The following is a 10506-nucleotide window of genomic DNA, read 5'->3' as shown; positions in this document are numbered from 1 at the left end:
AGTGACAGTGGAAAGATGAGGGAATTATATTTAACATGACCTACAGGCATTATCTTATCCTAGCTCCCACCTCAGGGAAGATGTTCCAGTCTACTACTTTCTTCCTGTTATTCTTTCTTCCCACCCCAAGAGTTAAGAATTTTCTTCATCTAACCAATATATCCCCACTTTCCCAAAAGCGATTTATTCTAGTTCTACTATCAGATTCATATTCGGAAAACCATTTAGTCTCCACTTTATTTTTTTCTCCTACATGATTCCCTATTCCCCTACTAACCATTACTCAATCCTGATTACTCTTTTACAAGTTTTCTCAAGGAAAAAAAAACAAAAAGAAAAAAAAGGAGAAAGAAATCACCCACATGACTCCCGTGGCAAAGAAAAAGAAGGACTTTTTGGCCACTGGGGACTAAGAGCACAAAGGCTAATTGTGAGATGTGGATTATGACTTGAACAGGACAGGTGCTGTGCTCCCGGCCTCTGCTCCCTTTGCAATCCCCCGTCTAGGTACCTGAGCTTGTTTTTGACGTTTGGTGTCTCGGCTACAATGCCAGCATAGAGCCAGACCTGATTCCCATCTTTGTATTTGGCCACCACTCGACTGCCCACATACAGTTTGTCAGCAGGAGGATGGTAATCATAGGCAATATGGTTCCCCGACAGTAGACTCTTTCCTTTGTTGTCGAATTTCACCTTGTACTTCTTTCCTGGCCCTGAGTAAAAGGGAAAGATAAACAAAAGTTAAAAAACCCCACCAGTTTCTGTGTAAATCCTGGCTGCTGTGCGAGACAAAAGGCAAGGCTGAGGGGAAGAGAAACAATCAGCAATGGAAACCTGCAGGTTGTTCCTTAGTTCTTCCTCTAGCTTGAACATACCAACTGTCTGGATGGCAATAAGGGTGCCTTTGTGCCATGTCTTAGTTCTCTTCTTGCCCAGAATGCGCATGCTGACTATCAGGTCACCATCTTTGCTCAGTTCTCCAGACATTTGACTCAAGGCTCCTATGGAAGAAAACAAAGTTGCTCTAAAGCAGCGGTTCTCAACCTGTGGGTCGCGACCCCTTTGGGGTGGGGGGGTCGAACGACCCTTTCACAGGGGTCGCCTAAGACCATTGCAAAACACATATATAATTACATATTGTTTCTGTGATTAATCACTATGCTTTAATTATGTTCAATTTGTAACAATAGAAATACATCCTGCATATCAGATATTTACATTATGATTCATAACAGTAGCAAAATTACAGTAATGAAGTAGCAACGAAAATAATTTTATGGTTGGGGGTCACCACAACATGAGAAACTGTACTAAAGGGTCACAGCATTAGGAAGGTTGAGAACCACTGTTCTAAAGAAATATGGCATAGACTGGAGAGAGAATGAAAAAGTAAAGGGGGTAGTAGGGTAATCAGGGAAAATGGGATAGTCTTTGATCCTTAGCCAGTTTTGCTGCTCTCTTGGTCAAGGGTGGAAACATAAAACATAGCTGACAACTGTAATGCTAACAGGAAAAACTCTAACTGAAAGTCGCATGTAATTCAAGAACATGTCACTTTGCCCTGACCGGTTTGGCTCAGTGGATGGAGCGTCGCCCTGCGGACTGAGGGGTCCCAGGTTCGATTCCGGTCAAGGGCATGTACCTGGGTTGCGGGCACATCCCTAGCGGGGAGTGTGCGGGAGGCAGCTGATCAATGTTTCTCTCTCATCGATGTTTCTAACTCTCTATCCTTCTCCCTTCCTCTCTGTAAAAAATCAGTGAAATATATTTAAAAAAGAAAAAAAAAGAAAAAAAGAACATGTCACTTTAACCAACTGTTTACAATTCATTAATAACAGTAACCACCACTCATTAAATGAGAAGCATTTATAAAACATTTTCCTGTAACAAACCCATTCTACAAGCAAAACTTCTCTCAGCTGCTTCTCTCTGATCTCCATCTGGAAGAAGTACCCATGAGGATGAGTTAAAAAATTATTCAGATAAAGCCATCACACACTGGCAAAATGGCAGGCAAAACACTTAAGCAGACAGCAAGGAAAAACAAAATCACAAATAATCTTATATTGACTTGTATAGTCTGAGGTGTTAAAAGAACCCAAAAGAGGTGGAGAAGGATTCTGAGAAGATAAAACAAAGCCAGTTATCCATGAAATCTCTATAGGAATTCACCCCCACTGATACTGCAGTACCTCCTGACCCTAACCTTTATGTGGATCCTGGGAACTGCTCTTCTTGTTGACAGCATCCATGAACTTCTGGACATCTTGAGCCGACTTTCTTAAGGCAGCCATTGCTTCACGGAGCTGTAAGGTAGGAGATGAGGGAAATAAGTTTTGAAACAGCAGCATCTGTTAGAAATAATTTTAAAATAAGAAGTAACTTGTCTTTCAAAAAACAAAACAAAATTAGAATTAGCTGTATTTGGAAACTTATGGTTACTTTATCAGGAAAAACTGCGTTCTTACAAATCTGATTCAGAAATCAGCTTTAGGAAGCTTTCCTTGATTAATCTCACCTAGCTAAGCACTGCCAAATTCTACATTCATACCGCAATCAGTGCACGCTCTCTAAGTAATCTCTTTTGCTTTCTTATAACGTCTATATTCGGCCACCGCTGCAACAACTGGGGCTGATTACAGGGTGACTGATTCTATGTCGATGGCGGAACTAAGAGAATAGTCAGGCTAAAAGTTTCTCCCATATTCATGTTATTATCTTTTACCCTTCCCCTACCCATTCTAACTTACCTTCTGGTCTTTTGGGGTTCTGCTTCCAGCATCACCTATGGATGAGAAAAACACTAGTGAGTGTAGGATATTTACACACAAGAATTTTCAAGAAACCAAGAACTAAGCTACTTAAAAGCATTATCATAGAAGTATCATCAGTAACAACTGCAAAGTAGATATAGAGCTACAAATATGTAAAAGTATCAAAAGGGTCCAGAGAGATAACAGAGTAAATAGATGATAGTGCTTACCTGAGGTAAAGTACTGTGACAAATGGTAATCTATATTAATTTTGGTTTTCACTGTATATTTGCATTTTTAAAACATTAATTTACTTATGGATTATTTGAATAACTGAAAAATGAGATGTGATAAAAGCATTAAGCAAAAGTATTTATTTTTGAATAGTGCTGTACAACCGAACTTTCTGCTATGATAAAACTATTCTATATTTGCACTGTCCAATCTAGTAACATGTGGCTACTAACCAAATGAAATGCAGCTGGTGCATCTAAGGAAATAATTTTTAAATTGATTTTTAAAAAATATATTTTATTGATTTTTTACAGAGAGGAAGGGAGAGAGATAGGGAATTAGAAACATCAATGAGAAACATCGATCAGCTGCCTCCTGCACACTTCCTACTGGGGATGTGCCCGCAACTAAGGTAGATGCCCTTGACTGGAATCGAACCTGGAACCTTTCAGTCCACAGGCCGATGCTCCATCCACTGAGCCAAACCGGTTACGGCTTAAATTAATTTTTATAAATTCAGGCATAATTCACATACTATAAAATTTTTAGAAATGTTTAATTCAGCCCTAGGCGGTTTGGCTCAGTGGATAGAACATCTGGCCCATGGACTGAGGGTCATGGGTTCAATTCCAGTCAAGGGCACGTACTCTGGTTGCAGGTTTGATCCCCGATCCTTAGCACCCAAGCATGTGAGACACAACCAATTGATATGTCTCTCTTACATCGATGTTTCTCTCTCCCTGTCTCTCCCCCCACTTCCACTCTGTCTAAAAATCAATGGAGCCCAAACCGTTTTGGCTCAGTGGATAGAGCAGTGATGGTAGGTTTGATTCCGGTCAAGGGCATATACCTTGGTTGCAGGCACATCCTCAGTAGGGAATGTGCAGGAGGCAGCTGATTGAAGTTTCTCTCTCATCGATGTTTCTAACTATCTGTTTCCCTTCCTCTTTGTAAAAAAAATCAATAAAATATATTTAAAAATCAAAATCAAAATCAATGGAAAAGTATCCTTGAGTGAGGATTAAAAAAAAAAAAAAGAAGTTTAATTCAGCCCTGGCCTGATACAGCAAGGCTGCCGGTTTGATCCCCAGGGCACATACAAGAAGCAACCAACAAGTGCATAAATAAGTGGAAAGAAAAGTCAATGTTTCTCTCTCTCATATTAACAAAAAAAGTGCTTAATTCAGTGGATTTTAATATATTCACAAGGTTGTATAACCCACGTCACTAATTCCAAAATATTTTCATCACCCCCAAAAGAAAACCCACTAACAAGTATTAAGTTTCCTTATTGGGTTGATGAAAATACCAACTATATTTTTATATCCTAGCAACGAACAATCCTACTCACTATAAAGCTATAGAAATTAAGACAGTGTGGTGCTGGTATAGTCATTTAGATCAATGTGACAAAATAGATGCTCACATATAAGGCCAGCTGATTTTTGACAAGGGTACCAAAAGAGTAGTCTTTTCAACAAATGGTGGTGGAACTGGACAGCCATAAGCAAAATAAACAAACAAACCACCCTCAACCCTACTAAAGAATTTATACTCTTTAAAAGACACCATTAGGAAAATAAAGAGCCCTAACCAGTTTGGCCTGCAGACTGAAGGGTCCTGGGTTCGATTCCAGTCAAGGGCACATGCCTGGGTTGCAGGCTCAGTCCCCAGTGTGGGGCATGCAGGAGGCAGCTGATTAATGATTCTCTCTCATCATTTTTGTCTCTCCCTCTCCCCTCTCTGAAATCAATAAAAATATATTTAAAAAAAGAAATATTTTTTAAAACAGAACATATTTGAAAGTTTGTAAAAGGTATCTGATAAATGAATTATACCTAAAGTATACTCTAAGTCAATAATAAAAAAACAAATAACCTAACTTTGTTTTTTTAAAATATTTTGATTTCATAGAAACATCGATGACAGAGAATCATTGATCGGCTGCCTCATGCACAACCCCTACTGGGGATCGAGCCCATAACCTGGGCATATGAGCTTGACCGGAATGGAACCCAGGGCCGCAGGCCAATTCTCTATCCACTGAGCCAAACCAGCTAAAGCTATTTATATTTTTTTATTGATTTCAGAGAGAGAAAGGGAGAGATAGAAACATCAATGATGAGAGAGAATTATCGATTGGCTACCTCGATAATTGATAAATCAATAAAAAACGTATTTTTTTTTTTAAAAAAAAGAAGAGCCCGGCTGGCGTGGCTCAGTGGTTGAGCACGGGCCTATGAACCAGGAGGTCACGATGGTTCGATTCCCGGTCAGGGCACATGCCTAGGTTGCAGGCTCCATCTCCCGTGTGGGTTGAGCATGAGGCAGCCGATCAATGATTCTCTCTCATCATTGATGTTTCTATCTCTCTCTCCCTCTCCTTTCCTCTCTGAAATCAATAAAAATATATTTAAAAAAGAGGAAGAAGAAAGAGCCCGGCCGGCATGGCTCAGTGGTTGAACATCGACCTATGAACCAGGGCATCACAGTTCGATTCCAAGTCAGGACACATTCGGGCTCGATCCCCAGCTGGCACCTGCAGGAGGCAGCCAATCAATGATTCTCTCTCATCATTGATGTTTCTATCTCCCCTGAAATCAATATAAATATAAATATATATATTTTAAAAAGGAAATTACTGATACATGCAACAAGTCATGGAACCTCAAAAACATTAAGTGACCGAAGCCAGACACAAAAGACATATTGTGATTCTATTTATACGAAATTTCTAAAAAAGGTAAAACTTTACAGAAAGAAAGGAGATCAGTGGTGCCAGGGAGGTGGGACATGGAGATTGAGCAAATAGGCATGAGGGAAATTTTGGGGGTGATGCAAGTGTTCTAAAACTGGACTGTGGTGAAGATTGTACTGTTGTAGAAATTAACTAAAACTCAAACTATACACTTACAGTGGATGAATGTTATAGTATGCAAATTAGACCTTAAAATTTTTAAAAAAATATATACTTTTTATTGATTTCAGAGAGGAAGGGAGAAGGAAAGATAGAAACATCAATGATGAGAAAGAATCACTGATCAGCTGCCTCCTGCATGCCCCACACTAGTGATTGAGCCCACAACCTGGGCATGTGCCCTTGACCGGAATCAAACCCGGGACCCTTCAGTCTGCAGGCCGATGTTCTATCCACTGAGCCAAACCGGCTGGGGCACACCTTCAAAAAAATTTAAAAAATAGACAAAAACCAAACATGCATTCTGAGATATATACATAGATGCTAATGCAACCTACAAAGAAAAGCAAGGAAATTCAGAATAGAGATTACACAGAATGGGGAAAGGAGGTTAATTCAACCAGAAGTAGCACGAAAGGAACATTTATGATACTAACAATGTTCTATTTTTTTCTGTAACAGGTAAGTCTAACAGTTTAGAATATGGAGTTAGTAACAATGGTTTCTCTATTCTTTTATCTTCTAGTGTTTCAAGTTTGATCCCGAGACTCTCCTCTCCATAGCTTCATCTCTTACCCGAATCTATACTGAGAACATCATCATCTTCATCAGGAATCTCAATTATTTCTGTAGGCTGGGAAGCTTCGTCCTCAGAGCTACTGTCCCGGTATTGTAGTCCCAGTTTGGAGTAAAAGTCCTTCACCAAAGACTCACAATTAGTCACTGCCCTAATATTGGAACACATGTGGAAAAGGTCAAAGCCAGCAGGAGGTAGAGGAGCCACTAGAATTTCTATATATTTAAATACAAGCTGCCTTAAATTTATAAACAGCTATGTTCCAAGTGTCTCTGTTCAGAATTTAGAATGCTTTTCCCATAGAAAAATATTTAAATAGTGGTTTCCAGACTAGTTTCTTAAAAATCCAAAATAACCTCAAAGTATAGTTCTTTCAACCAAACCTCACTATTTACCTTGTTATTTGAAAACGCTTTCTAAGTGACAACTAGGGCACCAGAAACAAATATTCTGGGGGTTTAGGAATAGATTCAGGGCTCTAGGAACTTACTAATGCTCCACGACTACATAAGACAGTAACTCTTCACGTTCCTCACTCTCTAGACAATCCTACTAAGGAAACAAAGCCATTGCTCTGGTGTGCAAAAGGGGAAGGGACTCAAGACCTGGACACCCCTATTAATGATCATATATTAGGCTCTAATAGATGAATATTCTCTATATGGGTCGTTATGAGGGTCCTGGATTCTAACTTTTGGGGAAGAGTAAGGTTCTACATATCTGTACCTTGTAAACTATAAAGTGCTTGATGTAATAATGTTTGTCATGATGAATCAATCCCCCTTCTTCCCATATAGTCCTTACCTGGATGCATCATCAAAGAGCTGGTCGACATGGGCCACCTCAGTCTCCTTCTGTATTACCCACGTCTCCAACTCTGCTAGCTGCTTCCTTCGTTGCTGTATACACTCCATCTTTTCTAGTTCTTTATCAATGAATTCCCGAAGTTCCTCCATGGAGATACCCAGCTCTTCAACCACGGCTTGTTGCAGCTCTGCAATCTCTTCAGACTCCATTGCAGCTGTTTCTGCCTCCAAACCAAGGCACCCAGGGAGGGAGGACATGCTGTTGTCCTCTACCTGGAACAAAAAACTGAAATTATCTTTGAAGTCATTATAACCACAACAGAGAATTCCAGGCCCCAAATAAAACTCATTCCCACTCCTTAGTATTCAGATACAGTTAAATTTGATTCTATGTTCCCTCTCTCCATTCTCCAGTATAAGATACTGAGATTTTGTAGTTCTCTTCTTACGCTATATAGACTATAGGCCTGAGTAAGATTTAAGGGTTTGAGAGGGCATATACTAGGATTATGCAACAGGGGACTATGGGAAATAATGTTTTGGAAAACTGAAGAGAACCGATTTACTGAGGAAGACACAGGCACGCGGGCTGGGCTTCCCGAACACCTTAATAAAGCCAGTGTTGCAATAAAGTGAATGATCATCTTTTTGCTGGTAGAGGGGTCTTTGCCTTCAGTTTGTAAAAAAACGTAATACCTGCGAAGTGCAATCAAGCAAAGCGCAATAAAAGGAGGCATGCTTGTATGTCTGAGACCTGCGCTCCTTAAAACTGACTAATTAAACATGTGCATGATATTGCCTAGTTTGAACAAATATCTCCACCCAGAGGGAAGGCGTTGGTCTGCAATTCATTGCTTTCTCTCTATCTGTTCCCGTGGCATTCCGTTGCTTCCATGTAGTAATTTACTTTTTTAAAGGTCTATAATACTGAAGCACACAGGCGTGCGGCAAAGAGGTTTCTCCAAAGTAAAGGGGGGATACAACGTGGCTACCTAAAACCTACAGTCCAATTGTAGCTGCTCTCTTCATCAAACGGCTGAAGGAAAACTGAAGCCGGGACGCCGTGCGACCCCCATGCCGGCTCCCATCACCTCCATTTTTCCCTGTGCCCGCACACCGCCCCACCCCCGGGCTACCCATTTTAGAGGTGCGTTTCCGCCCCCTCGTCCCCTCTACCCCGCCAGGCAAAACCCCGCTAAACCCCGCCCCCGCTCGCCTCAAGGGGAAAACTTCCCACCGTCGCTCGACCTCCTCCCACAAACAAATCATTTCGGACAAGCCCTCGGTCTCCAAATACCTCAGTCAATTTCCCACACCTCCCTACTTTCAGCTGCTACAGCCTTTTTTCACCAACCAGACCCCAGACTCACGACTCAGGGGTCGGCCTCTGTGGGAGATGAACGAGAAGGGAAAAGGGAATAGGGGGAGGGGAAGAAGCGTGATGGAGGGAAGGGGAAGCCTTAGAGACGCCCGGAAGCAAACCTCAGGTGCTGTTCCGGTTCCCAGGACGGTAGCCCGACAGGGTCAAACCCAAAACTGCAGGGTGCTCCTCTGAGGCTAGGAAGAAAAAAAAAAAAAACTCAGGCAAGCACGCATGCCAGGGTCAAACCCAAAACTGCAGGGTGCTCCTCGGAGGCTAGGAAGAAAAAAAAAAACAAAAAAACTCAGGCAAGCACGCATGCGTCAAAGCAAGCCTTCCAGGGCCCTCGTGAAAAGCCATTGGCCGGGCAGAGTGGGCGTGGCCTGGAAATATTACAGAAGCTCCGCCTCTTCCCCCCACTCACAACTAGTGGCAGCAACGCTAAGCTTATTTTGTAAAGACTCAGTTGGCAGACACTTAGGTTTAGTTTTTTTTCTCCTCACTTTTACTTGAGTTTATTTAGTTACATAAGCCTTACAAATTTGTAAGAAGTCGAGGAGTAACATCATGTAATAAGAAAAACATGATAATGTTCTCTGCTCCCCCATCGGCACCCCTGCTCCTTCAAGGTAAAACAACTTAGTTTTCTAGGCTTGTACATACAAGGTCATGCATATGGATTTTTGGAGGGGAGGGTGGGTTTGGACATCCCTCGAAGTCAATAAAAAGGGTAAAATTTGTCTTTTTGACAGTTGCATAATACTTCATAGTTTGGCTAAGCCTTATTTGGAAATTTAGAATAGTTTCAGTTTTTAGCCACTACAATAGACATTAACATCCTTTTGAAGTAGTACTTTTATTTCTGTGGAAGTGATTTCTCAAAATGGAATCTTGGGCGGGGGGAGGGCGAGTATTTTTTTTTTTCATTTTAATAGAATCTACTGTCAAGTTATTTTTCAAAAAAGTTGAAACAATTTTTACTCCCACTAGAAAATCTCTGGAAGTATTTATTTTCCCGCACCTTTATTAGGATTGGATGTTTACTATTTAACTTGAAAGAATTTAATGTGTTAAAATAGCATCTGTATCAGGATAGATTAGGTTATATTGTGGCAACAACTCCAAAAGCTTAAAACAAAACAAAACAAAATGTATGATTCTTGTTCATACCGCATAATCATCTCTAAAGAGTTGGCAGTGGATCTTACGATAGCTACTCAGGAACCCAGGCTAATGAGTAATCATGCCAGAGGGTGAGAAAGCTAGAGGGTCTCACAATGGCAATTAAAGTGACTCAGGACACTTTCAGTTACAACTCATTAGCCTGAATGAGTCATAAGGCCCTGCCCAGCCACAAGGGGCCAGGAAGACAAGGAGGGAGAATTAGGTGTATTTAATGAATCAGCACTATTGACTACCATAGTATTTCATTATTGCTTTAATTTGTTCAGCAGTCTTTACTAGTACACTAAGTGCTCCTGACTTCATTAAAAAAATATTAACCACCACCTGCTATGTAAGACTGGAAACAGGGACCAAGCAGCCAGGATTATCAAAATCCTGGAAATTCTCTCCCGCTGGCCACACTTTCATCTGTGCTCATTTCACTTATCCACCAGTTTCCTGCGACCATTCTAAGTGCCTATTTCCAATTGTTATGACATCTGGAATTGAAGTACAGAGAAGCAAGGGCTCCTCTAGATATTTGAAATTCAGCATCTTCAAAATGCATTTCATCATGGTATTATCTTCTAATCTGAGTTAAAATTTTGGACATAAAATACCTATAAAACACACATTTACACACAAAATATTTGAGTATTTACTATATACCAGGCACTGTTCTAAGCACTTTATGG

At 40.7% G+C, this 10506-nt stretch overlaps 1 protein-coding gene across 7 annotated transcripts in view; it reads right to left on the bottom strand.

The window, feature by feature from the left end:
• The window catches only part of SETDB1 (SET domain bifurcated 1), a 21262-nt gene extending 12408 nt beyond the window's left edge, over positions 1–8854 (bottom strand). For 3 of the 7 annotated variants that reach the window (XM_015558735.1, XM_015558738.1, XM_015558737.1), the window contains exons 1-7: positions 8585–8758; positions 7286–7554; positions 6481–6632; positions 2751–2785; positions 2207–2306; positions 876–1001; positions 512–713 (exon numbers count right to left, since the gene is read on the bottom strand). In XM_015558735.1, coding sequence (XP_015414221.1) covers positions 512–713; positions 876–1001; positions 2207–2306; positions 2751–2785; positions 6481–6632; positions 7286–7545 — 875 coding nt within the window. In that variant the 5' untranslated portion in view covers positions 7546–7554; positions 8585–8758. The other 4 variants (XM_006755662.2, XM_015558736.1, XM_006755660.2 and 1 more) reach the window with 4 other exon arrangements.
• Positions 8855–10506: the final 1652 nt, after the last annotated feature.

Source organism: Myotis davidii, unplaced genomic scaffold (genome assembly GCF_000327345.1).
Source record: "Myotis davidii unplaced genomic scaffold, ASM32734v1 scaffold653, whole genome shotgun sequence".
NCBI classification, from domain to species: Eukaryota; Metazoa; Chordata; class Mammalia; order Chiroptera; family Vespertilionidae; genus Myotis; species Myotis davidii.
The sequence above is the reverse complement of the archived record's forward strand: the minus strand, read 5'-3'. Positions and strand labels throughout refer to the sequence as shown.